Source organism: Thunnus albacares, chromosome 8 (genome assembly GCF_914725855.1).
Source record: "Thunnus albacares chromosome 8, fThuAlb1.1, whole genome shotgun sequence".
Lineage (NCBI taxonomy): Eukaryota > Metazoa > Chordata > Actinopteri > Scombriformes > Scombridae > Thunnus > Thunnus albacares.
Genome location: NC_058113.1, coordinates 16481352 through 16508108, shown reverse-complemented (window position 1 = coordinate 16508108; position 26757 = coordinate 16481352). Strand labels below are relative to the sequence as shown.

General features: G+C 39.7%; 3 protein-coding genes across 9 annotated transcripts in view; 2 read left to right on the top strand and 1 right to left on the bottom strand.

The window, feature by feature from the left end:
* Positions 1–8997, top strand: part of fhod3b (formin homology 2 domain containing 3b) — a 104421-nt gene extending 95424 nt beyond the window's left edge. For 2 of the 4 annotated variants that reach the window (XM_044358120.1, XM_044358118.1), the window contains 10 exons: positions 12–170; positions 872–1054; positions 1888–2007; positions 2916–3077; positions 3225–3415; positions 3570–3762; positions 4830–4850; positions 5467–5653; positions 5914–6075; positions 6173–8997. In XM_044358120.1, coding sequence (XP_044214055.1) covers positions 12–170; positions 872–1054; positions 1888–2007; positions 2916–3077; positions 3225–3415; positions 3570–3762; positions 4830–4850; positions 5467–5653; positions 5914–6075; positions 6173–6255 — 1461 coding nt within the window. In that variant the 3' untranslated portion in view covers positions 6256–8997. The remainder of the gene's footprint in view (positions 1–11; positions 171–871; positions 1055–1887; positions 2008–2915; positions 3078–3224; positions 3416–3569; positions 3763–4829; positions 4851–5466; positions 5654–5913; positions 6076–6172) is intronic. The other 2 variants (XM_044358121.1, XM_044358119.1) reach the window with 1 other exon arrangement.
* Positions 8998–9103: 106 nt separating this feature from the next.
* Positions 9104–20121, bottom strand: rxrbb (retinoid x receptor, beta b). Of its 4 annotated transcripts, none has more exons than XM_044358126.1 (12): positions 19988–20121; positions 18540–18733; positions 16954–17107; positions 16514–16693; positions 16044–16097; positions 14340–14503; positions 13988–14117; positions 11472–11598; positions 11302–11343; positions 11087–11178; positions 10882–10987; positions 9104–10783 (listed from the first exon to the last, which is right to left on the bottom strand). In XM_044358126.1, exons 2-12 carry the CDS (start codon positions 18678–18680, stop codon positions 10636–10638), a joined length of 1338 nt encoding a protein of 445 aa, XP_044214061.1. In that variant the 5' UTR covers positions 18681–18733; positions 19988–20121; the 3' UTR covers positions 9104–10635. The 4 variants fall into 4 exon arrangements, with proteins under 4 accessions (XP_044214061.1, XP_044214064.1, XP_044214063.1 ...); XM_044358129.1 differs by lacking the exon at positions 19988–20121 and adding an exon at positions 19761–19863; XM_044358128.1 differs by lacking the exon at positions 19988–20121 and adding an exon at positions 19363–19469.
* A 134-nt stretch (positions 20122–20255) lies between these two features.
* LOC122986770 (macrophage mannose receptor 1) lies at positions 20256–24875 on the top strand. Its single transcript, XM_044358125.1, has 7 exons — positions 20256–20564; positions 20659–20772; positions 21617–21690; positions 21943–22302; positions 22410–22748; positions 22923–23351; positions 23475–24875. Exons 3-7 carry the CDS (start codon positions 21627–21629, stop codon positions 23834–23836), a joined length of 1554 nt encoding a protein of 517 aa, XP_044214060.1. The 5' UTR covers positions 20256–20564; positions 20659–20772; positions 21617–21626; the 3' UTR covers positions 23837–24875.
* Positions 24876–26757: the final 1882 nt, after the last annotated feature.

Below are 26757 nucleotides of genomic sequence, written 5' to 3'. Positions count from 1 at the left end.
TTGTCTCATAGAAAGCTGCAGTTGATGGCAAACGACAAGAAATCATAGTCCTGGATTCCAAACGAAGCAACGCAATAAACATTGGCTTGACTGTCTTACCCCCTCCTCGCACCATCAAGACAGCTATCCTCAACTTTGATGAGTACGCACTGAACAAAGAGGGCATTGAGGTAAGCATTTTTTAAAGAGATTTTGTTTTAGGACGAATACAGTACAACTAAATTTGTGCTCCATATTATTACAGTAAGTACTGTCTAGTGTAGTCCCATCAAATAAAAACCCATTCAAGCTCACAGGATCCAAAGTAAACATGGTTTTCTTGAATGATATTTACCCAGCATGGGTTGACCACAATGTTGACATATCATGTGATTTTCTGGCTGCACGGCTGTTTTCATATAATTAATCACAGTGATGATTAAAAGGTAGCTCCACATGCATATTTTCAGGTCTTTATAAAAACCATACTGTAGGCTTTTGAGGGGCTGCACATCAGCAGATAATGATGAATGTTGCATCCCTTTGGTATTATATAACCTGCCGTTTTCAGAGCTTCTCCTTGAGTTCAGAGGAGAGGAGTATTCCTTTCCGCCTTTTGCCTCTGGAAGTATTTTCAGCCAGACGACAAGCGTAAGGTTGAAAGTTCAGATGTCACACAAGTCTGTGGGAAAGCTGGAAACATCTTAGATAAACAGAGCTGGAAATGTCAGAATCAATTTGTTTCCTCTCCCTCTTTATGATTTACTCCCTGACATATTGTGTAAAATTTTTGCGCAGGCATTGAAACATTTTTGATATGCTGACTTGATGAATGAGCCGGTAAGACTTTCCCTTCCCCTCCCCTCCTCTCATGTCTCCATCCCACCCCTAGAAAATCCTGACGATGATCCCCACAGAGGAAGAGAAGCAGAGGATCCAGGAGGCTCAGCTGGTCAACCCTGATATCCCCTTGGGCAGCGCTGAGCAGTTCCTTCTCACCCTCTCCTCCATCACAGAGCTGTCTGCTCGCCTGCAGCTGTGGGCATTCAAGATGGACTATGAGCTTATTGAGAAGGTTATCCCTGTTCACTCTTAAGTCCGTGCAGATTAGGACTGAACTATTTTGACTGATGATTTACATTATTAGAGGGAATGATGATTTATACATCATTATTCTCATTTAAAAACATATTAAAATGATTACGGTGTGATCTGTACCAAAGATGTTTTCTTAAGTTTGTAGAATACGATGCACAAATGGTATTTTGACACACATTTCTCCTTAAATTTTGCTCCTCCTGCAATTTGAAAATTGCAGTAGGCCATATTGCGATTTCGATAAAATTTGGATTAATTGTTTAGCCCTAATGCAGATACATCACACCTTGGCCAGCTATATAAGTAAGTAAGTAAAACAATTAGGATTGGACGCTTTAAATTGAATCATGAATTAAAGGAATAGTATTTTGGGAAATATGCTTATCCGCTCTTGCAGAGTGTTAGATGAGAAGTTTATCGCTCTGATGTATGTACGGTAAATATGAAGTTTGGAAGCAAATATGAAGGCTGGAAACAGCGAGAAAAGGCAAAAAAATCTGCTCACTAATTAACACATCATGTCTCGTTTGTTTAAACACTTATTGTGGTTTTATGGGAGTTTATGTGTGGGACCATTTCTTTGGCGGGCGCAATGACTGTGGACAGAGTCAGGCTAGCTGTTTCTAGTCTTTAAGTTAAGCTAACAGCTGCTGGCTGTAGCTTTATATTTACCGTACAGATGTGAGAGAAGTATCAATCTTCTCATTACTACGTAATCAAACATCCTCATCAGGGAAAAAAAAGAGCAGAATTCTTTGGAAATATATGAACTAGCAAATATAGATAGTGTGTCTTTTTATGCCCTTTTAGGAGGTAGCGGAGCCTCTTCAGGATCTTAAAGAAGGGATGGACCAGTTAGAGAAAAACAAAACACTCCGCTACATCTTAACCACGTTGCTGACCATCGGCAACTTCCTCAACGGCACTACCGTGAGTAACCCTCAAGACATATATACGGCTTAGAGGTTCCTCTTTTTTTTTCCACTTTCTCTCCCGCTATGTCTCTAACTCACTTCCTCTGTTTCCTTTCTTGCTCCTCCTCCTCCCTCAACTCCCCCGACAACATATTTATTTGGCAAGGATAACAGTGGACTCTCTGTGTGTTAAAGAATGTGCTGTGTGCTGCCTGACTGTCTGCACCGGACACTGTCCTTCTACAGTAAAAAAAAGCTCGTCCAGGCCTCTGCTGAACCTGGCTCTGTCTGTCTGAGAAGAAAAAAGGAGGGAGATTGTGTGATTGTTTTCTGGAAGTTTGTGTTTGGTTGTGTGGAACTTGCATCTGTGTCTCAGACTGCTTTTTTTTTTTTTTTTTGTCTCGCTTTGTGATGGGGGTTTCTGTAGCCTTGCGTGTTCCCTTTGTGTGCATGCATCTATGTGTTAAGTCTATGAATGAGTGTGTGTGTGTGTGTGTGTGTTTGAACCTTACAAGAGCCAAACATGCAAAAGGAAAACATAAGTCATCAACATCAAAACAAGTAGTTCCCGTAAATAATGGCTGCATTTATATTTTGCAGTAAGCCATTTAAAACTGGCAGAAGAACAAGGGAGATCCTGTTAGGATTATGTCTTTCATGATATGTTCTGGCTTTTTTAGCTCCGCTGTGGTGAGCAGAACAATCGGTCGGGTCTGAAGTAGATTGTGGTTTCTGATAATCACAGCCTAATGAATCTACATATCTGCTCGGCGCACTCCATTGAGTCCCTTTTTCTGACTGTGCCAGAAAGGAAATTCACCGCAATTTGGTCCTCTAGTCGGGGCTCTTGATTGTTAATTTCAGACAGTTGTTTCTGCCCCTCTTCCTGAGTGTGTTGCTGTGTGTGTGTGTGTACATCTGTAGGCTAAAGGCTTTGAGCTGAGTTACTTGGAGAAAGTCCCAGAGGTGAAGGACACAGTTCACAAGCAGTCCCTGCTGCACCATGCCTGCACCATCGTGGTGGAGAAGTTTCCCGACAGCACTGACCTCTACTCCGAGATAGGAGCGATCACCCGCCTGACAAAAGTTTGAATTATTCACTTTTTAAAAAAAAACTCATGAAACGATTTCTGCAAAGCGTCAGTTTGTGTTTTTAAACACATTTTTAGTAGCAGCAGTCGCAAATGTCACCAACCATCTGTAGTGAGTTCTGTTCTGTGGTATTGTTGTCAGGTGGACTTCGACCAGCTTCAAGACAATCTGGCACAGATGGAGCGAAGGTGCAAAGCATCATGGGATCACCTCAAGGTCATTGCGAAACATGAGATGAAACCAGCATTGAAACAAAAAATGTCAGACTTCCTTAAAGACTGTGCGGAGAGGATTATTATTCTGAAGATCGTACATCGAAGAATACTCAACAGGTACGTTCAGTTATAGACCTAATGACACTGTTTTCTTGCATTTTTCCAAGATTAAATACACTGTCAATCTATTTATTTCTGTTTCAGTGTTAGTGCAATTTTTTTGTGTTTGTTCATGGTGACAGTGATGTGATTTTTCATTACACATCTGCAGGTTTCACGCCTTTCTGCTATTCCTGGGTCATCCGATATACGCGGTACGTGAGGTCAGCATTCATCGCTTTAGCAAGATCCTGAGTGAATTTGCCCTGGAGTATCGCACAACACGAGAGCGCGTGCTACAACAGAAACAGAAGAGGGCCAACCACCGAGAGAGGAACAAGACCAGGGGAAAAATGATAACAGATGTAAGTGGTCTTCACCACAAGCAAGGGTCACATGTACACTTTCTCCATTTCCTGATCCTCGTCTTTGTTTGGTTTGTACTTTCTCAATTTTATGAAACAATATGAACAATCCCCAGATGCTGGTTATATCCATAATCTGGTTAAGGCACCAAATGTGGCCGTCTCTGACAGACATGGCATACATTTGTGATGACATCAGCATAGTTCCTCTGTCTTCGTATGTATAGGTTACTGTAACAACAATCAGTGAGTTGTTTTTAGTGTATCCCATTCTGTAGCTGCAGCAGGCTAAGAAAGGCCAGTGCAAACACCTCCCTGTATGATTAAAATCCCTTAAACCCCGAGGAGTCGGCTGCTCAGAGTGGACTCCACAGCGAGCCTTGGCAGGGGCCCCTCTCTCTTCAAAGGGACCCTAATTCAATCACTGTGTGAAAATTCAAACCTTTGGATGTTCCTAAAGGAGAAATAACAAGGTCCACACCTTAACCACACTCTTACAAAGATGTTCAATCAAATGTGCTCTCTTCTTCCACAGCTTGCATCCATTTTCAATGTGTTTTATGCTATTACACATTTATAGTATATTGCTGATAGGGGGTGTAAACCTCATAGCCATTTTGAAGTTTAAAGGAATAGTTAGACATTTTTGGACCTTTTTTTGCTTTCTTGCTGAGAGTTAGATGAGAAGATTGATTCCACTCTCTCATCTCTCTATTCACTATGACGCCGCAGCCAGAACCAGGCTAGCCGTTTCCCCCTGTTTTCAGTCTTTATGCTAAGCTAAGCTAACTGTCTGCTGGCTCCAGCTTCATATTTACTGTACAAACAAGAGAGTTCTATTGATTTTCTCATCTACCTCTGGCATGAAAGCAAGTAAGAACTATTCATTTAATGTTTACAATACAAATCAAAGATTAGGTGCCTCTTTGTGGTTTGAGAAAATGCTACAACCTCAGGGTTTGTGAGACCAACTTTGTGGTTACATTTTGTATATATATGATAACAGATGTATACTGTTCTTACAACACACTTCACAGCATTTTTCCCCATTTCCCTAATCTCTGTAGAGTGAGGATGAAGATGGTGAGGTAGGAGGTGACTTTGTGTGCAGTCAAGTGCATGCAAACCTCGTGATTAACATTCAAACAGACTTTGTTGTTGTAACTTTGAACAATAACGGGTGCGTTTACATTTTGTGCATTAACAAAGGACGTGTCATTAGTCAGACTGACGGGTTCTGTGTGTGTCTGCGTGACCTCACATGAATGAGGAAGCTCGACAGCGATGACAGCGAGGTGTTTGCATGCTGTCGGCAGGAGTGTTGAGTGAATCTCACTGGAAGGAGTCACAGCTACTTCCTGGTAGAGATTAATGGACCTCAGGAGGACTCAAAGTTTGACTTTTGAACCTGAATGAGCTTCATATGTCCAACATACGTAGCTCACACTCGCATGTCTGCATTGTTGAAAGGTACAGTCATGGAGAAAAGGGAGATTGTTGCCTGGTTGTTTACTTACAGAATAAACAGTGTATCCGGAACTTGTGACTCTTTGAAATAACTAACTGTTCTTATTTTAGGTTTGAAAATGCTGCGTCATAGTAAAAATTAACCAGTGTAACCAGAGCATGGCCGTGATTCGCACCATCTCCTACTAAGAAAAATGTCAGATATCATAATCTTGTGTCCTCCCCGCTCCCCTACAGAGTGGTAAATTCGGCAACGGCCCACCAGACGCGCAGGAAAGCCAGCCTCAGGGTATCCAGTACGCTGAAGATGCAGCTGAACACGAGAACATGAAGGCCGTGCTGAAGAGCAGCCTGCAGGGCGGAGAGAGCGGAGTGTCAACGGTGCCGGGCCTCCGTACACGCACCAGAGCCAGCAGCACTAGAGGTCAGCCTCATAAACGTGCTACACTGTTACAGCACCTACGTAACTTTCATATATTTATATAATCTCATCATATATCCAGAACACTGAGATTAGTTCTCCTATGTGGGTGTACAGTAACAGCTTCAGGAGCCCTGAAGAAGCAATCAATCTCACCTCAAGGTCCATTTAGTAGCTGTTGCGGAGCGTTCAGTCATATCCCACGAGCTTCATTATTTAGCCTGCTGTTTTCTTATCCGTTCTGTCTTTATTTTATTTTTCAGGGCGTGTCCCCCCATGGTGCACTAGCAGTGACGACCCAGTGAACTGCACAGATGATACAGCTGATGAGATCATGGAGAGGATAGTTAGGTCAGCCACTCAGGGGCCCAGCCAGCGGACGCAACCTCGAGAGAGGAGGCGCTCCCGAGCCAACCGAAAATCATGTGAGTTACGAGAAGCATCGGACGAGCGCCTTAATTCGTTCTCACGTGCAAATTCTATAGTAATATATTTGTCTTTTTTTGTTTTCTTGCTGCACAGTGAGAAGGACACTGAAGAACGGTTTGACGACAGAGGAGGCCAACGCTCTCGGCTTGTCCAGCGGTTCAGAGATGCAGGTGTGAGCAGAACCCGGATCCCATCAGACACGAAGACGTCTGCAAGCCCTTTCACTGCCCCTCCACTGCCTTCACTCATCCTGGCAACCCACTACTCTGGCTTGGCGCTAAAATCCCCCCCGACCGCCCCGCCCCCCCCCCCACCCCCTCCCCAGCTTTGATGAGTTGATCTCATCTTTATGCGTTCGGTTTACACAGGCTTGACACAAGCGCTTCCTGAGGAGAGTGGATACAAGGCTGAACGAGAGTTTTATTGACGGGCAGAGCGCTGCATTCAAACCACTAAGCTTTGCTGTTAATGGATAAACATCGACGATCTGCACTCATGACGCTAAATCACAATCATCCTTTGACATTGCACACAAACACCCCACGCAAAAGTGTGTTTTGTTTTTTTTGTTTTTTTAAAAGGCCGAAGGCATCAAAAAAAGATGGCAGTGCGTATGCTTCAATCTCCGTGGCCTTGACTGAATCCAGAGGGCTGAAAGGTGTGCGGCACGAAGCCTGATACAGACACTAAACTCTCCACTAACTGTTTGCTCGGGTTTAGTGTCAGCCCTGCAGCTTTTAGTGACAAATTCAAAGACTTTTTCATCTATTGAGTAGATGTCTGCGTGCAGAGGGTTATTCTGTAATATACTACTGTGGTAGTTTTGTGTTTCTAGTCATTTTGCTCAAGGTGCTCAAATAAGGAACAAGTGCACTGGATGTAAAAGTTGGGTATCAATGGAATGTGAAATCCTTGACACTGATGAACCACTCTTGACATCTGAATCTGAAAAAAATATACTTTTAACAGATCAACCAGCAGTTCAACAGTAGCACAGTTATCTTCACGATGTCTGATCAAAGAGTTTCATCACATACGTGCAACTAAATTTTGTGTAATTTTAGTGATTTAAGAAGGAAATTAGAGCAGGAAACAGTGCAAATGATTAACTACAGTTCAATAACTGTGGATAAAACTGGTGATACCACTAGATTCAGACTAATTAATGCTCATCATGCTCATGTTTTTAGCTTAAACAAATATAGATAAATCGCATCATGTGACCTGTTCTCACTGATGCAGTTCACTGTCTTTAGTGGCACCGACTGGACGGAGAAAAGCAGGCACAAATGTTACATGTGAGCTATCTTCATTGAGTTATTTTGTAGAAACTTATGAGCTGCACATTTCAGAGTGCCTTTCAGAGACAGTTATTTATTAAGACGTTTTCAGGGACATGTAATCAAGAAAATGTTAATACAACAGATGTGCAGTCTGTGAGGGGTGAGGATGATATTGCATCATTCACGAGCTGTGATTTATTTTTAACCAGTGTTTTTAAACTTGTCCTGACAAAAAATTTCTGTTTTTTTTTTTCCATGTTACGTCTCGGATCAAATAGTTTGTTATGGAGATAGCTTTAAAGTATTTATGACAACTCGAGGATCGGTTATGCACATTAGCTGTATCCTGTTGCCTTACTGTAGAATACGGACGCACGTTGTTCCACTCGAGTCAAGATCTTGTTGAAATGTTTTAAAACGGGCCAGGCCAAATTAATGTGTAAGTTCAACTTGCATCACTGGAGATCTTTGTCATTTGCAGGAGACGCTCCTTTCTTTAACTTTGAATGTGAACATCAGGGGTTACATGATTTATTAGTAATATGGACGCACATAAAAATCTCCGTAACTTATCGATTTTTAAACATGTAAATCTGTATTGAAGTGAAGAAGAGAAGGAGCCCGCGGTTGATTTTTTTTTTTTTTTTTTTGATTATGTAGGCCTGTTTTTTTTTTTTTGTTTGTTTTTTTTTGACTATTTCTGAGCTCATTGTGCTATTAATTAATTTGGAATGGCTAAATTCATAACATGCGTAATTTCAGTTTATGTCTTGGCTCGCAAGTTGCAAACTAAATCTATCCGCTCGCAAATTTTTCACTGTGATGGAAACATAGCCATTGAAACAAGAATCTAGCGCAACATCATGATAAAGCTTCATAAAACACCACCAGCAGTACTTTTTTTTTTTTTTTTTTTTGTAGAATTTACTGAAAACTATTCAGCACCTTAGATTCAATGTGTAGCATGCAACTTCTAGCTGAAGAAAAGTAGAACTGAAGTTTTGGGGGAGGAGCTCATTGTTTTCCCAGATTGTACTGTTTTTATCAAATACAAGACAGAATAGATGTGTAAAGTAATATGGGGGAATGCTGTAAAATGATGTATATGTCATGACAATGTCATTTATGTTCTGTTTTTTTTTTTTTTTTTGCTCCATGTGTAGAATAGTGTATTATAGACTAAAAGCAGTATTATTCTAAAATATAATTTAAGCAAACCAAGCCATGCATGGTTTAAAAAGGTGTCACTTCTGCTAAATACAACAGCAGGTTCACTTTTGATTCTCAGAGCTGTAGGTTTGTGTGTGCGTGTTATTAAAATCTTTTTACTTCATGTACTGTTCAGTGAACAAATGTGGTGAAACACGCAGTGGTCACATTTTTACCAGCGAGTCCTGTGGAATTCCTTAGAAGCCTTTTTGATTTCATTGCACTCAAAGTTTTTCTTCTTTTAATTTAATATTTAGCCCACCACACACACATACACACATACACACACACTCACACACACATTGCTGCCTGTGCCATAACATCACTGTGGAACTTGGACACAAGTGCTATACAAACCAAGGCTTCTATTGCGTCTATGCCCACAGCAATTCCTATGTAACGACAATAAAAAGGCTCATAAAAACACATTTGGACTAATGTTTTTATCATCTTTCAACTCAATTTCCTGCAGAGAAAAAATAAGCGTCACATCAAACACTTTTGGAAAAGAAAAAAAAAAAAAGCAAACAAAAAAACTTAAGCCTCGTTTATTTTTTTTAGTCCACACAACCCATGCTTCAAGTCACTTTATATTCATCAAGAGCATATTGAGGTCGATGACAGGTTTATCAATACAGCTCATCTGGTGTTTACACATGGCCATCATACAGACCTCATTTGGTCTTGTTTAAAATTCCTATATGTCCACAGGTGTTATGGATCTAAATGTGATTATGATTTGCTTTTAATAAATTGCAGAGACATTACAATGAACAAGACAGCTACCTAAAAAAAGGGAGGAAAGGTAGGAAATACAAAAAAAAAAAAAGCATTAAAAAAAAAATCAGCTGAAACACTGTCAGCAAATCCAGTGCAACCCAAGACACGTTCTGCTTAATACTAGCTGAAAACTAAAAACAAGGGCACATATTAAGAATTATATAATTTGTATCTCCTGATCATAATTCAAATTTATCAATATACATTTTCCCTGAACAATTGCTTTTGCACAGTACCTTAGAATTGTATAGATAAATTACAAAATGGAGTATTCCCTTTCCACCAGACATGATTTACTTTGTAAAACCCCTGAATGACTGACAGGCAGAAAGCTCTTATGCAGTTTACATTTTATATTGCTGCAGTTTACATCTTATATTGCTACATTTTTTTTTTAACAAAGATTAACAAAGGGATTTTTCATTTTTGCATATTTTCTTAGGTTTGTGGTTTGGTGTGCGTCTGCACCAATAATGTCAAATTATCTCTGAAATAGCACCAAAACACCAAACACCTGACCATTTAGCGGCCGGGCGTTTGTTAAAAGTAGGTTTTAGAAATAGTACATAGCAAGTGTGCAGTGCAGTCTAATCGTTAACCACAAAGTGATTCGATTTATAAAATGGCAAAGAAGTAAACAACACTAACTGTATACTACCAGACACATAAAGCTGATCCTCCGTCCAACACAGACAAGTCGGACCTGACAGTTTCACCCACTGACTCGTCTTCTATACCAGGTCACTGTTAAGATTTTATCTTCTGCAATGGATACAAGTACACTCTGAACTGTTCCCAGAGGATGTTTGGTACAATTAATACACTTTTAGATCTGACTTGAATTAAAAATGATAAAAAGAAGACTGTGTCTTTAATGCGTGCTCATGATCCAGGTTGACTTCCGTTTAAAAATAGGTTTTAGGGATCCGTTCAGTTGAAGAAACAACTGAAACTCAATGTTTGAGGTGTCTAAAAAGCTTATATAAAAATGTATACCCAAATTATAGCTCCTGTGAGGGAAATATGTAAATGTTTACATTTTTAAAAATACTTTTTAACCATAGTTACTCATGAAGTTATTTCAACATATAGCACCAGCTTGTAGATCATGCCAAGCCTTGGGTTTGGTCTAAAGAGCAAATCTGTGCTGCACTAAGATAGTGTAACCCAGACAGCAGTGAGACAAACTGACAAATCTTCAAAGAACTTAAAGTGCCACTCCAGTCCCACTCCAGCTTCCCAGACTTCAGCTATCTAAACCTAACCACAGTACACATTTCCTATCTAAGACAACTGATGGGGAGCTTCAAGCATTTCCATGAGGAAAGTGTCAATAGGCGTGTCACCGATCAGCTTGAAGAAGAAGAGATGCTCCAAACATTTCAAGCCAATGGATCGCAGTGCTGGCAGTCGAAGAAGGAGTTTAGCGAACCTGCAGAGAGGATATTATTTAGTTCAACGAGATAAAAGTATTAAAAGATGTGTGTTCAAGATTGATATTTTACATTGAAAGTAGCGGAGGACATTTACCTTCCCTGCTGCTCTGGGTATTTCTGTTTGCAGTAGGCTTCCAATGATGCATAGACCTTTTCTCTAAGGAGCTCCACCTCACCGGTGTTGGAGAGCCCTTTAGCATCTGCAGAAAAATGTAGAAAATATTTGCATCTAGTTCATTTCCTACTTTATAAAAAAAAATTCAAATCTTTCTTATTTAGATATCAGCAGTGTCAGGCACCTGGGTTGAAGAGGACGATGGCTCGGAGGCAGCCCAGCTCTGTCTTGTCCATTTGCATATCTCTCATTTTATTGACAAGCTCGGTAAGAACCCTTAATAATGACAATTATCACAAATATTGTTCAGAGATTTCAGAGTGTAAAAGTAAAACAGTATAATCAGACATTTCCTTAACTCAAAAACACTCAGATTAATATCACAAAGAATAAAATTACCTGTCAAATATGGCACCGACCTCTGCACTCTGCACACTCTCCCTGAATTAAATAAAACTGGTTACTATGCAGAAACTACACAAATATAAAAATATCAGAAGAAAGATATCGCAATTAGGAACAAATCATATTTTTAAAAAACTGGCAAGTGTCTGCTTCTAACGATATACCTGTCAAAAATGGCTCCGACTCCTGCACTGTGTGCGTTGTCACGCTGCAGCTCAGAAGCCAGAAGAACTCCATCCTTCAGACCGATGGAGCGATGAGAGAACGAGGCAATAAGGAGCTCGTTCCACCCTGAAAAAAGAAACACAATTCAACACTGGTGTCTAATGATAGCAGTGAAAACATTATCATATACAACACAATACTACACCAAGAAAGAAATGTAGACAAGTTACAAAATGAAATGAAGTCTCTGAGCTTTTATTGATTTATGACACTAGATACAGTATGTTTTTGTCTGAACATGTTTTAAAGCCCCTGGAGAGGAAAATCCATGTTTGTCTCTTAATTATGTAATTTGGGATCAAACGTGCATATAGTAAACATCTAAAAAGTATGAGAACACAGCCTTTGACATAGCCTATGTAATTCTTTAGAAAGTCTCTGTCCCTTCCCTTGTTACTGGGTTGCAGTTGGGCGGGGCTACGCAAGGGAATTTATTACGTAATAAATACCTGCCTGATCATATTTAGGAGAACGATGATTGATGTGGCTATCCGGCCAAGCTGACTTCCCAACACTTGTGAACTCGTCTTCCCCATGAGAAACAATGCACTGCACTTTTCTTTGCTTTTAGCTAAACTGAGAATTCAAATTAGACTGACATTGTTTGAAAGTTACTGTGTTAAGCTAACTAGCAGACTTGGGTACACCATCCAAATCTGTATTAATCACAGAGTGGATAAGTAGCTAAAAGTGTAGCATAGCAAAGCTAATGCTAACCATTTCATGTAAGTGAATGACAGATGCTAAAACATTTAGCTTCATAGTCTGGGAAGTATAGTTCAATAAAAAACACATATGTGTGGTCTACACTAGTCTGCTAGTTAGCTGATTAGTCAAGATAACTTGCAGACTACTGGGGTAGTTGATACTAAGCTCAAAAGTTTTGCATAGAAAAGCTAATGCTAACAATTCCATGCAAGATGCTAAAACAATCAGCACCATACTCTGGGGGGTATGGTTAAATAAAAACACAGATTTGGGTGGTTTAACCTATTTTGATTGTTAGTTGATTAGTCAAGCTTTCTAACCAAGTGGGGTCCATTTGATAGATGTGGTAGTTTATTCCACGACAGCAAAACATTTTAGTGATTGAATGGAAAATATAATGGTACTGGAGCTGAAAGTGAACTGTCAATCAAACGTGATCTGATCACACCCCCACAGTCCTCAGAAATGGTTTAAGCAGCCAAATTAGCTGTTTTGGAGCTAGGTTTTCTAATAGTTATGAAAGTTTATTTTCATTCAGATTTTTGTGGATGCTTAATAAGACAAGCCACATTTCCAGAGGTTTTAAATTTGGAGAATCAAAAAAATCCAAATTAATATCTGTTATAAAGTGAAATTCTTTGTTTTGTGTCCAGAATTACCCTCTGTGATGAAAACCAGCACTACAAAAACACTCTTGCTATTGTAACTGCTTGCTAGCCCAGTTTCACCAGTGCCACTGTATCACAAACAAACTGGTGTCATTATTCTCAGCTTTCCCTTGGGGTTTGCTGGGTTGGGAAGAAGCACCTTTGGACAACATCGCCACAAAACACACAACAAGGACCAATCAGCACCGACTACAACATGGTGTGTGTTCTTGCAGTCCTCGGGTCTGTTTCACCAAAGTTGCAAAATGCGAGTTGCAACTTGCAGCATGAGATAATTTCAAGTTCAAGTTCATTTTGACACATTTAACTTATCAAAAGAAACAGGATACTTGCATTAGCATGCAGGAGGACTGAACTTCTCATAAATGTATCTGCAATTCGTGAGTGACAGTCATTTGTGAAACAGGGCATTAGCACAATTTGGGATCTGCGTGTAAGCAGATTGCAAATTATTTTTGTGAAACAGGCCTCTGATTGAAAAGATTATGTTATACAACAGTTTGCATAATGAACTGGTTGTAGAGGCTGCTGTTATTTCAGTATCTTGACTCGCACTCAATTGTACCTCTCCAACTACAGCCACATGAAATTATGTGTAAAGTGTTTAGCATCTGAAAATATTTCATTTTGCAATAGTTTACAGTGTTTTTTATGGTGTATTAATGTACAAACACCAACATTCAGGCTATTAACAATATAAACAAAGTTTTGGGTTTTCACAGAAGTTTGCATGAAAATTCCTTTGTAGATACTTTTTATCCAAGAGTTGATGTAAAGAAGCAGCCACATAATAAAACCAAATGTAAAAAATAAAGAAATTATTGTTATTATTAGCTTTAGGACATAACTTTTAGCATTAAGTTTAACAATGAAAAGAGGAGATATCCTTGTCCTTGCCGCACTCTTTCAGAATTTTTACTTTGTAACATTGCAATATTCATTTGCTGTAGCCTCAATTTCCCCCCTAATAAACATGTCAATCTGATCTCAGTCTTTCATAAATCGTAAATGTTCTATGTGTTGATTTTGAAGACATTGTTTCATATAAACCAATCATGACTGAAGGTGTTCATTCTCACCTGCACGCAGAAGGATGACCTGGTCATCAAGGGGCAGTTCAGAGAAATGAGGGATTCTCTTTGCCCACTCCACCAAGGCAAACAGCTGTTTGTCTGCAGTCTGACAGATGTTGGTGACTGCATCATGGGGCTAAAATCAAATAATACAATGTCATGATTACTTAGTGATACATCCAAACTTAATACTTCCAGGAATTACAGTAACTCTGTACTTGATAGCATGTTATGATTAGAATATGCTATAAAAGAAAAAGAAAAAAAAAAAGGCCCCAACCCCATCAAGCTGCCGTGAGAGAAACACTAGACTGTCACAGTTAGTAAATCTATTGATTACTTTGTTCCAACTACTCACAGAGTTGCCTACAGAGCCTCCGTCAGAGGAGTGAAGCTCAGTCTTCTGCTCCACAGCAGTCTCTGCTTCCAAGATCTTCTCCACTGGCATCTCCTCATTAACTCCGACACTGAACTCCAGCTCTCCTTCACGCTCTCGGTTCCTCTGGCGCTCCTCCTGGACCGCTGCACCAGACAACACAGGAGGGAAAAGTGGTAGGGAGGTGGGTGGGGGGGGTGGGGAGGGGGAAGGAATGACAGGGAGGTTAATACTGAAGGATGAATAGACTGTTTGGGGGGGAAAAAAGGTGAACTGATGAATGTATGGGTTAAAAGTGATATTATGCAAAATACTCTGCCTAATTGCAGTGTTTTGCTGCATTGAGAAGCCCTGTTGGCGTCAGTAAAAACACGTTTCAGATGTTGCATTCAGTTGATTGCTGTCAATTATTACTAGAATTTAGAGCTGAGAATCTGTAAATTTGATTTCAATTAAGAACCAATTATGAAATGTTTCTCAATGCATCTTTGTACTTCTCAAATGTTTGCAGATTTTTTTTTCCTACTGTAAATTCACAACGGCATAATAATATCCATCATGACAAAAGTCAGCTGAATTTACTTCTATCATCAACAGAAGTACAGCAACTGCCAGGTTGAGGTTACATGCGTGAGTTTGTTATCAGCGTGCTCTGATGTCCTCCAGGTAGCTCACATGCATTAGCTTAATGTTACACAATCTAATATCTAATTATTAAAGACAGAATCACAATGCATCTAAGAATCAATGATATTTCCCACCCCCCAATGAAATGGCAGCATTATTACAGAGAGGTGCTGTCCTCGACATTACAGTGCATCATGAGGACAACTGAGCTTAGAGGCTATTATATGAAGTTTGTTAGAACTTTATAGCTGGGAAAAAGTGAATACAAGTTGTCCTTTAATCGGGGGGGGGGGGGGGACATCAGAATTGTCAGAACATCTTGGAAAATACTGACACTGTAATATATAATCTGCCCGTCTCACTGGCAGATTAGACATTGACAAAAAGTGCAGCCATAAGAAAGAGAGATTGGAAGGTGTTTTAATTAGTGGTGAAGGAAAGTGTAAATGTGCCTAAATTAGAGCTGCACAGATTAAGTTAAGTCACCGCTAATGCTACATGTACAGTAGTCGGTTATGTATTCAAGATACTTAAAACTGACCTTCTTTAGAAAATGTGATTCATTATATTCTTTGCCTCTTCAACACTGAACCACTCCATCACATTTTAAATCAATTTACACATATTCAGCAAAGAACTACGACTGGCTGACTGGAGGATTTTATGAAGCAGCCTATCGTCACAAGCAGGGTGGGAAATTAACTTTTTTAAATATGAACATCTACCAGCCGCTAACAGATAAATGTTCAAATTCAACAGCCACTCAATAGTAAATCATTATTGTGTGTCAGAAATCCACCAGCCACTTTAATATTTGACCAGCATCTGGCTGGTGGCTGGTGCTAATTTCCCACCCTGATCACAAGGCAATACGCCACAGCAGCCCTCGATCTCCAACTCAACGCCACAGTTAAACATTTCTGGGTAGAACCTTTTCTCAGCCCAGTCAACTTTCCACACATTAACCCCGAAGTTTATCAATCTATGCATGTTCAACACAACAGGCTAATTCTCTACGCAACATTACAATACAGTATCCTTAAAATTTCAATGTCATACTCATCCATCCCTCATCTTTTCCATCTTCTTTTATCCACCTTACATGTTTGATCACTATTGAAAGATGGAGAAAGGGTAGAATAGGAGAAAATGAAGGGAAGAGATGGAGAGGGGTTAGTTATATGAACCGGCCCCAATACACCAGTCTCTACCCCTTTTTAAATTCTAGTCTAGCATCCACCCTCACCTGCCACAGAAATACTGTACTAATCCTGTCTTACTTTATCAATTTAACGGAGCAACCTTTGGCATAATTAATCTATTTAAGACATCTAATCTGTTGCAAATATAAGTATTCAACTCTTGCCTGTAGTTAAGTCTAATGTATGGCACCTTTGGGTTAGGAAGATTCTCCCTTTTTTTCTTTCTTTGAGACAATTTACAACAAAAGAAAGTTCCTAAACCTCCATAAGCCAAACAGGCTCTACGTATGAACTAAAAGCTCCAATACGACGCTGCTGCTTGCATACCTTCCCTCTTCATGCCCATGGCCAGGCACTTCTGGTAGCGGCAGTACTGGCAGCGGTTGCGCTGGCGTTTGTCAACCAGGCACTCTTTGTTATCCCTGCAGGTATAGCTCAGGTCTTTGCGTACAGTTCGTTTGAAGAAACCTTTGCAACCCTCACAGCTGTACACTCCATAGTGCTTGCCTGTAAATAACACAAATGAAAGAGTTAGAGATTAATGGGGACATCAGATCGAGTGTCAAATTACAGTCAATGCTGCGGTCTACAAACACTTTTTGTGTTTCTTTTAACAATGACTCAGATTCATTTTGTTAAAATGTTGAGTAAACACAGCCTCAGACATCTGATGGTACAGGATTATCCACACTAAAATTGCCATGAGTTAAACACTCCCCAGCTGATGTTTCACTTCTGTTAATCCTGCTCTTAGTGCACTCACTCACCAGAAGAGCGGTCTCCACAGATGACACACATGCGTTTCTGAGACAACATTATTCCAGGACTGTGAGCTGGCATGGGCCTCAGGCCAAATGGAGGTTTGATATCCTCTGAGCTGCTGATCGAGTGCATCCCTGATATAGGCGCTGAAGAAGAGATCTGGATATACAACGTAACCAAATAAAATATTTAAAACATTGTTGTGTTGCATACCAACTGAGATAACAACTGAGATAAAAAAGTAAGATGACAGAGATAGGTTTATTAAATATGATGTTAAAATACTACTTCACACGTTTGTTAGTTTGACACATTAGTCACATAATTCGATGAATTATAAAATTACTGACAGTGTCTAGTGTGCATGCAAAGTCTTCTGGCAACTGGCGTTATCTAAATGATATTATCATCTAGGTTTTTGGGTAACACGTCTAGCATGCCACAAGATCTTCTGCCATTCAAAATTGTTCCTGTTTATTTCCTGCAAATCACCTCAACAAGTCTGACAAGTTAAGTCAATAGAATGTATAAACAATCCTGACTTAAAATTTGCCAACTGCAACTGCCATCATCGTCCACTGGCCATTTTAATTCATTATGCCCATAAACATCTGCCCAGTGCTACTAAATATTTCCATACCAGTGTAATTAGAGCAGTGGTTCTCAAACTTTTTCACATCAAGGACCCTAAAGTGACACAAATTAAACCATGGACCCTCATTTAATAAGATTTTGTCCCAGCGTCCCTCGTCTGATAAGATTTTTGCTTTTAGATATTTTATTACAGAAAGTGTATGAAACTCATGACCAAATTATTCATTCAATCTGTCATTGTGTTAATTATGTATGGAATTATGGTGAAAATAAATTAGTTCCCTTTTTGCTGGGGACCCCTTGGAACTCCCTCAAGGACCCCTGTGGGTCCCCGGACCCCGCTTTGAGAACCACTGAATTAGGCTGAATTCACACCAAATCAGGCAGGTAGTGCATTTAGGCTGCGAGGGTGGGGGCCGCAGGGGCGTCGCAGCAGCCAGCAGCTAGAAAGTTGAACCAGAATCAACTTTTGGAGAAATGCAACCCGATGTCACGCTGCAGTGGCCAATCGCAGCCGGAGATCAGACTGATCAGAGCTGTCAACACTGCCACGAGGGGAGGACAAATTCGTTACTAGGAGGAGGGGAGGACATTTCTCTTTGTTTGATAACATTAAAAGTAAAGTTAGGCTTTGCTGGCGGCTTCCCAATTCAAGACAAGAGAAAAAATGAGAGAGCTCAAGTAAGCAGAGAGCACCAGCGAGAGAGAGAGAGAGACAGAGAGAGCAGTGGTGATTAAGCGAGCTAGAGAGTAAACGAAGAGAGTGAGCAGTGGTAAAGGGAGAGCCAGTGAATGAGAGGAATAAAACATTATTTTCTGATTGTGTCACGGCGGTTACAGGCAAACACGCCCACAACCCCACCCTGCACCTCCACACAACCCTGCATGGGTGCGCCACAACGCCTAATTTGGTGTGACTTCAGCCTTTGAGTATAGTTCAACATGTAACTGATGTCTCTGCATTGTTCATTCATTCGCTCTAATGGGTGCCAATTACCTGACTGTTGCTGATGGGTCCAAATCCAAGAGAAGGTGAGACCACTGGGGAGTTAAGTGAGGGACTGATGACTGAGAAAGGAGAACCCAAGATGTTGGTGGGGCTGTTTGAGGCTGAGCTGTTGGGTTGCTGTGAGGACATGGCTAGTAAACTACCCAATGGAGAGGATGATGTCCCGCCTGAAGGATATCAATCTGAGAGTGACACAAAAGGACATCATTAGGAATGCAATGTTTTTGTTTTTTTGCAAACATTTCCTGAATCTGTCTGCGTGTCTTGCAAGACTCAAATTGACTTGGCATTAAGTGTTAGCTGAAGCAACTAATAATCAAGAAGGGAGAATCACTAATGTTAATGAGCCAAGCCATCTCAAGCTAAAAAAAAAAATCATAGTTTTGGTTGCTTTTAATCATGGGATTAATGGCAACCAAAACGCCAAATGGCAGCAACACATGAGGTAGAAATGGTATTTGGTCTTCTGTGCAAGCAAATAAACTGAAGCAAATAAAATCCCCAACACAACGTTAGCGAAGTTACCTGCTAACCTACCGTTAAACTAAAACTCCAACAATCTACATGACATGCGTAAACTAACGCTAATTATCGCAGACAAAGAGTAATTTAATGGCTAAAAAAATGAAGGAAACCACACCGTTCAGTACGTTAACTAAGTTAGCTTAAATCAAAACCCCACATCCAAATTGGTTTCAATGAGTCCCCAAAAATCAAACTGAACAAGTAAAAAAGGGAAATACAACCTTTAAGTGACCGTAAATCTTCGTTTAAGCGGAGCAAACCACTAATTACAGTAACATTTGCTTACGTTAGTCAGTGTTAGCTGGCTCCGGTTGGCATCGCAGTAACGTTAGTCTTAACGTTACCGCTGAGTTACACGTTTGCTAGTTAAACGCTGCTAACGATACGCAACAACGTTAACATTAACTTGCTCCTTGAGAGCCGTATTTAGTTAATGTTAAACGCTCACCATAAATGGGACTGCTAATGCCCATTAGTGTGTAATTAAAGTGATATTGGTGCAGCGTATTACTTATCATAACACGTATCACTACGTTTGCTGTAGCCGTTAGCTAGTTAGCTGCAAATCCATAAAAGCTCGAAGCAACCTGGCTAGTTAATACGAGCTAGCATTAGCTTTGGTTACAATTCGTCTGGCTGATATTGCTTCCTATAACGCTGCACTAAAGTGATAAGTGAACATACCCCTTAAATCTTTATCAAATATACAGCTTTTAAGTCCGACAGTCATCAAACAAAACAACATATCCGCACAAGTAGCACAATTATATCTGCTTAGCGAAGGTGAGCTTACGGCTAACTCAGCCAATATAGCTAACATTAGCTCCAATGCACGGTTCGGGTTGCTAAGTCTGAAGAAGCAGATGTTAACAAAAATAGCTTACGGTCGTTTGAAGGTTGGAATAACTTACCAGACACACCATCGACGCATTGTTGTCTTTATATTTGTCTATATATTGGTCGTGCTCAAACAAGCAGCAGACAAGAGGCCGATACTCAGATCCAGTTTACTTCAACTTGACGCTGTTGTTGTTTACAGGCCATGATGGCTCAGTGCCAGCAGTCTCCCTTGAGGCAAAATGTCTCATGGGACCACCCATACCAGCACTGTCATATGACACTCCTACAGTAGATGATCTTTATTGAGTATATAATCAGGCTCATATTGTTGATTTTTAACTGAGTGTGTCTTTTCTCTGCAACCGTTTAAAATATATGCATGGTTTGAAAATGATGGTCAATTACACCTACTGGTTTGTTCTAGTACACTGTACAATGAGACTATTCTGAAATTCAGAAAATTACTTTACAAAACCAGTCTACACATGCACACATCAAACTGAACACACTGTCATAACACAGATGCATCGATGGGGAAGTAACATATGGGGAAGTTATAGGAAAATGACTAATTGCAAATTTGCCTGCATCTTGAACACTTTTCTACATGGACAACTGGGACATTTTTATTGTGTCAGTTATGACAAGGTAAGTGTAAACTAAAATTCAAGCATGCGAAGGTAAATCACAGCTAAATCATATATAAATGTGCTATTTGTTTGGACTAACTATGACACAATAGACCCAACCTGAGCAAAGCTCATGGACAGCCACACCTATAAGAAGAGCTGGAATGCTTTTGTCTTTGGCAGGAGGGTATATACAGCATTACACAACTTGTTCTTGCACCAGGGAGGTTAGTGTTATTTTCCACTATCAAAAATATTTAACACATTGTTCTGTTTTTTAATCTTTTGAGCTCAACTTTAAACTTCCCTGTTCTCCAAGGTTGTAAATTACTGGAAATAGTTTTTAATCCTATCAGCATTACTGGCAAATTATATTTAACAACAGTTATAGAATTGTTTAATCTTCATTCAGTTGTTTTACATATTAATTTGTCACAAAAGCTAAAAACTTTTCACAAGAGTTGCCCTTTGTTACATGCAGTCATTGCAATTACGTAATCACATTTTCAGTGTTGGATCACAGTTCCTTTTATTTAGATTGATTGATATGTTTTTGGTTTTGTTTATTCAATTATTAAGTGGTTTAATTTGACATTTGAATAGATTATCTGAAGTTATTTATGACCAGTACGATTAAATATTAACTAAATATCAGTATTTGTTTATCTTCAGTATCGGACAGGAGAGGGAGACATAAGAAAGTGGTTTACCAACCACGTCACAGATGTAAAAGACTGTGCCAAATTATTAATCATCATTAATTTATCAGCAGTTTCCTATTTGTCATTGGTGTATTTCATGGCAGGTAGCTGATTTCATATAATTTAATCTCAACAAAGCAGAAAGCCATGTGCTGTATTGTATATAGAAGAGAAAAAAAGAAACTTGAAAAACTGCTTTGTCTGCGGGTTCTCCTGACGAGGTGTCTCTTAACAAGCCAAGTGGCATTCTTGCTACAAACACTGTCACTCACAGCTGCTAGCACCTCATGTCAGGACTAACAGCTGCTTACAAGAGATCATCCAACTATATTATATACAGTGTATATATTTTTTTATTTTTGCACTGCAGTTTCGCCATCATGACTCAAAACAGATCCATCATGATGAAAAGGACCCCAACTCTCTATCTGCTGTTCATCTCAGGTTTGTACCTCATGTTTTTTTTTCCTACTGTAACTTCTTTTTGTGATATCCCATTTATAAATGTATAATACAGTGTAAATGCATTACTGAAGTTGGCTATTTGTGTAGAAGCCTTTTTAATAGTGAAAAAAGATGACATTTTGAAATAAAATGGCATAAAAGAGTTGGAAATGATCCACAGAATCACATTTTCTTTTGTTATTGCTGGTATTCAAACTGCTGCGACTAAACACGCTACCTGTAATCTTACAGGATTTTGCTACCTCACAGTGGGATCTTCAGACTTTCACCTTATTACTCTTTTAAAGAACTACCAAGAAGCGAAGAGCCACTGCAGAGAGATGTACACTGATTTAGCTACAGTCCACAACGCGACAGATATGAACAATTTGATTACTTTGGTTTCAAATACCACTCCCAGAGCCTGGATAGGACTGGAGAATGACAATGTATGGATGTGGCACTGGTCTTGGCCTGATCAAAAAGTGGATTTTTTTAAATGGAGGGCAGGGGAACCTAAAGAAAAGAATGAAGATGCATGTGCAGCAATGGATGAACGTGGTGAATGGTTTGAAAGCAGCTGTGGGACTAAAAGAAGGTTTCTTTGTCATGGTAAGTAAAATGACAATATTGCAGTCAAAGTTATTTCCAATGCCACAAATAATGTTTAATTCTACTATGTTCTGTGTGATAAAAATATCAAACCCTGGGATTTGCAGGCAATAGTGATACCGGTGGTCACATGTTTGTTTCTGATACCAAATCATGGAGAGACGCTCAGAATCATTGCAGGGGTTTATCGTCAGATCTGGTCAGCATACACTCAGAAGAAGAGAATGAGGCAGTACGTAATGTGTCGGTGTCACAAGATGTGTGGATTGGCCTCTTCAGAGATCCATGGAAGTGGTCTGATGGGAGCAACTCGTCATTCCGTTACTGGAAACCGATTCAACCGAACTATCTTGAAGGTCAGGATTGTGTTGCTGCCATATTCAAAGACAATGGGCGTTGGAATGACCTGAGATGCACAGGCAAACGCAATTTTGTCTGTCATGGGGGTAAGTGGCTGTTCTCTGTTTGTGGTGTTAGATGCTTTCTCTGTCAGCAAAGTGACTGTGTAGAGTGTGTTTAATGCTATATGCCAATGTAGTGTAACGTTATACAGCACACAAAAGAGCTACATCTATCTTTGTCATCCTCTCAGTGTCTATTAATTCATTTTTTTCTTACAGCAAAGAAATCAATTGCAACAACCACCGATCAGACAAGTACACATGAGACTCTTGTAACACATAAACTGCCAACCAATCTGACGATGCCTCCAAACAGTTCATCTCAAGGGGTCATAACATTTCATTTCACTGTGGTCGCTGTTAGCCACCAATCAAATAGCAGTAATTTTACCACCAAAGAAGCTTCAACAGCCAGTAACCTGCCAACGACAACAACAACAACAACAGCAACAGCAGATCCTTTGTCATATGTGAACTCTACTGTGCTCAACAATGCAACTACAGAAATGTCAAGTATGACAGCGACACATCTACCACCCACAACTACTGTGCAAGTCTCTGCTTTAACAACACTGACGACTTCAAGCCAGAACACTACACAGTCTTCAACTCTACTGCCCACTGAAAATAATCAAGATTTGACTTCAGGTACATTTATCGTTATTTTGTGCAAAGTGTTTTCAACAGTCCTGTGTTCATTTTGCATAAAAATGTGCACCATGATATAATAAGTACTAGCTCTTTATTTTCCTTTCTATTGTCCTCCTATAGGAAACCTGATATTAATCCAGGAAAACATGACATGGACTGAAGCTATGAGTTACTGCAGGGAGCATCATTTTGACCTTGTCTACATTACATCCAGAGACATTCAGAAGAAAGTGGCTGAAAAGGCAAGAAACGCCACATCAGCCCATGTCTGGCTAGGCCTACGCTACACCTGTAACTTTGACTTTTGGTTCTGGACCAGTTCAGCCACTGGCTGTTACCAGAACTGGGCCCCAGGACAAGGATCTGGGGTTAAATATGACTGTGGTGTTACTGGTGCCATTGAGGCCACTGGGAGGCAGCAGTGGGTCGGCTTGCCTGAGACAGAAAAACTGAATTTCATCTGCCATGCATGTGCTGGATAAGTGAGGAGATGCTATATTTGTGCTGGTTATACTTGCTTTGCTTGTACAGTTATGGGTTTAACATTAAATACAGTGTTTTTGACTACTGTAACGTTAAGCCAGTGGACTCTGCGTGAGAAGAGATATGATGATTTTAATTCTCACTTATGACATCACACTTTTACTTTTGTTGAAATACAGCTGCCTCCTCTATTGTTGAGACTGAATTTCATTAAATATGAAAACCTCATGTGGTGCGTAGGCGTGCATATTCACAGTCATGGGCAGCAAGAGTAATGTGAGAAGATTGATCTGTTCCATGCCTTTCACTCGGGGGTTACTATTTGCATGTTGACCTCCTGGGTTGGGCCCCTAAGATTGTCTTTTTAGACCACCAAAGTACGGCCCCGATCCAGACTGCCTGCTGCCCTCACTGACCTGACCTTCACTAGCAGCCACATGGAGGACAGAGCACACAGACGCTCACCTTCCTGTCTGCACCCTTGAGGTACACGGATCATATATAACCATGGGAACTGGCAATGATAAAACACTGTCAATATTCAAAACTGGATTTTATTGATCTCTGTGACAAACTGTATGACATAAATGCTACTCTTAATTAACTGTCTTTACTTTTGTTCCATAGAAGTAGTGGCTGGAGAAATATCATCAGTGTTTGTGTATTTTTATTGTACTCCTTTCACTTTTCACAGCACAATAGAAACTCCATTCCTTTCCTCAAATGAATGATTTTACATAAATATATAAATAGGTTCTCATTGTCAGTTAGTACATGTTAAAGTCTATGTTCCTTGTGGTAGAAAAAGGAGAAACTATGTGGAAAAACATTAAAAATTGTTGCAAAATATGTGTTTATTACTGCATTTGATTGTGACTGCTGTCAGTTTCAACTCTTGAGAAACGAATTATGAGATTTGGTGGATATTGAGAGTCCTTAAACCACAATTTAATAATAAAATCTTCTCGTGTCTGCATCCCACATTCCTATGACCAACTATTTAAGAGGAAGTGACCTTAATATTTTTCAATACTTAGATATATCACCCAGTTTTAAGGATAATACACATAACCTTTTTATTTGTATCTTTGCACGATATAATTAAATATCTCCATATAACTGCTGAATACCAATACGTATAGCTTGTAATCCGCTGCTGCATTTTGATAACTGCTTTTGCATCCACAATGAGGCTCTTGTCACTTGTCAATTACCACGGACCATTACACATGAGTGTGTCATAGCTTAGTTTCTCCCTGAATAGGCATTGGTCAGTGAGCCTCCCATCAGTTCAATGTTAATGTCTCATTGGGTCCAGTCAGTCAGTCCCTGGGCTGCCTCCTTTTCTCACCCTCATCTCCTCTTGTGTGCTGTCCAGCTGGCTCTGACCTCTGACCCTTTCACCCTCACTCCTGACCCCCGGGGACATTCCCACGCCACACCCTTTTGTGTACATCTTTCCATGGTAACCTGATGGTCACTCCCTCTGCATTTTTAGAGATTATGGTGATCGACATAATTCACTTTCACTGGGATCAGTGTAATGCAACCTAATTTGGCCTAATCCCAATTCAAGTATGAGATGCTACAAGACTGAAACATATATGTTCATTAGAGGTGTGTAAACTCTTTTCAGTTCCAAATACAGAATAAAAATATATCCTTCACTGTAGCTCATATTTTAAAAAGTATTTAGCCTCACTCAATACCACAGAGAATATGTTTATTAAATCACAAGATTGGATTAAATAGTGCTGTCCAAGGCCACAACACTCAACTAAAATTGATCTATAAGTGTGGTCAGCAAGCACACTTTTCATTACAGCTATTTATTCTAAAATGTCTAAAGTTAAAACTTTTGAATTGAGTGCAAATATTAGTTTGTAACTTTACATCTCTCTACCTGTCATGTGCACTTCTGTCATCCCCTCTCTCCTTTTCTTCTCTGAGTCTGCACCCCTCTGTAGATCCCTCCCTTCTTTTCCTTCTGTCACTTTCACAGTTAATTGTAGAAAAAGAGATTTTCTCCATTGAGGCCGAGTCTCTTAGGTAACCCCACTCCTGCATGAAATGAGATGGATAGAGGGGAAGAGCCGGAGAGAGGGACATGAACGGACAAACTGAACAAGCAGCGGTTGAGGACGGACGCAGGGTGGACTTAACAATATTTTTTAAAAAGTTAGACATAAATAATAATAGTTTAATATTTAACATGCATAGGGACACATGATTAATAGCTGTTTATCTCGGATTATTATCACTGTATTATTGATGGTGCATGATGTAAGTATTTAAATAGTTTACATTTTCACTTGTAAGTACAAGTTTATTCTCTAAAGAGTCAGTTTATAGATAAGGAGTGAAGCAAATTGTTAGATTAACAATATATATAATAGAGGACTCATGGATAGTTCCTTTAAAACATGGATTACTTATAATCTAGTTTAAGAAAGCACTTCTCTTGGTGTGTAGCCTGCTTTCTTTTGACATTTAATTAATTCGACACTCTCCTAACCAGCAGCAAATGCTTGAACAAAAGCTTTGAAGATTTGAATATATTTTATATTACAAATTTTTGCATTTGTTTCAATTTAACAAGTTATTGATTTCTTCATTGCAGCTTTTACTTCCAGGGCTAAGAGATGCAATTTCAGTTCATCCCAAGTTTGACAGGGAGTTTGGTGTTGATTGTCCAAACGCAATTCTTGTATTACTTCTCCACATCCAGGAGTTGTGGATGGACATCATGCGCCAGACTCTCATTTACTTCCTTTAACCTCTTACTGCAGAGATCGACACAGGAATAAATGTAGTGTAGCTGTGTGCTAAGGAGAGACTGCATTTAAATTGTTGTAAAAAGTTTGTCTTTGGATTTTTAACTCTTTGCTTAAATTGATATATATTGACATCTGTAAGGTAC

Excerpts from the sequence above, each read along its gene's own strand:
- rxrbb (XM_044358126.1), bottom strand. The coding sequence starts at position 18,680 with ATGTCCTCACAGCAACCCAACAGCTCAGCCTCAAACAGCCCCACCAAC. Across the intron at positions 16,098-16,513 it reads CATGGGCATGAAGAGGGAAG|TGATCAAACATGTAAGGTGG; the intron begins GTATGCAAGCAG and ends ATCTTTCAATAG. Across the intron at positions 10,988-11,086 it reads CATCGTCCTCTTCAACCCAG|ATGCTAAAGGGCTCTCCAAC; the intron begins GTGCCTGACACT and ends ATTTTTCTGCAG.
- LOC122986770 (XM_044358125.1), top strand. The coding sequence starts at position 21,627 with ATGACTCAAAACAGATCCATCATGATGAAAAGGACCCCAACTCTCTAT. Across the intron at positions 22,303-22,409 it reads AAGAAGGTTTCTTTGTCATG|GCAATAGTGATACCGGTGGT; the intron begins GTAAGTAAAATG and ends TGGGATTTGCAG. Across the intron at positions 22,749-22,922 it reads CAATTTTGTCTGTCATGGGG|CAAAGAAATCAATTGCAACA; the intron begins GTAAGTGGCTGT and ends TTTTTCTTACAG.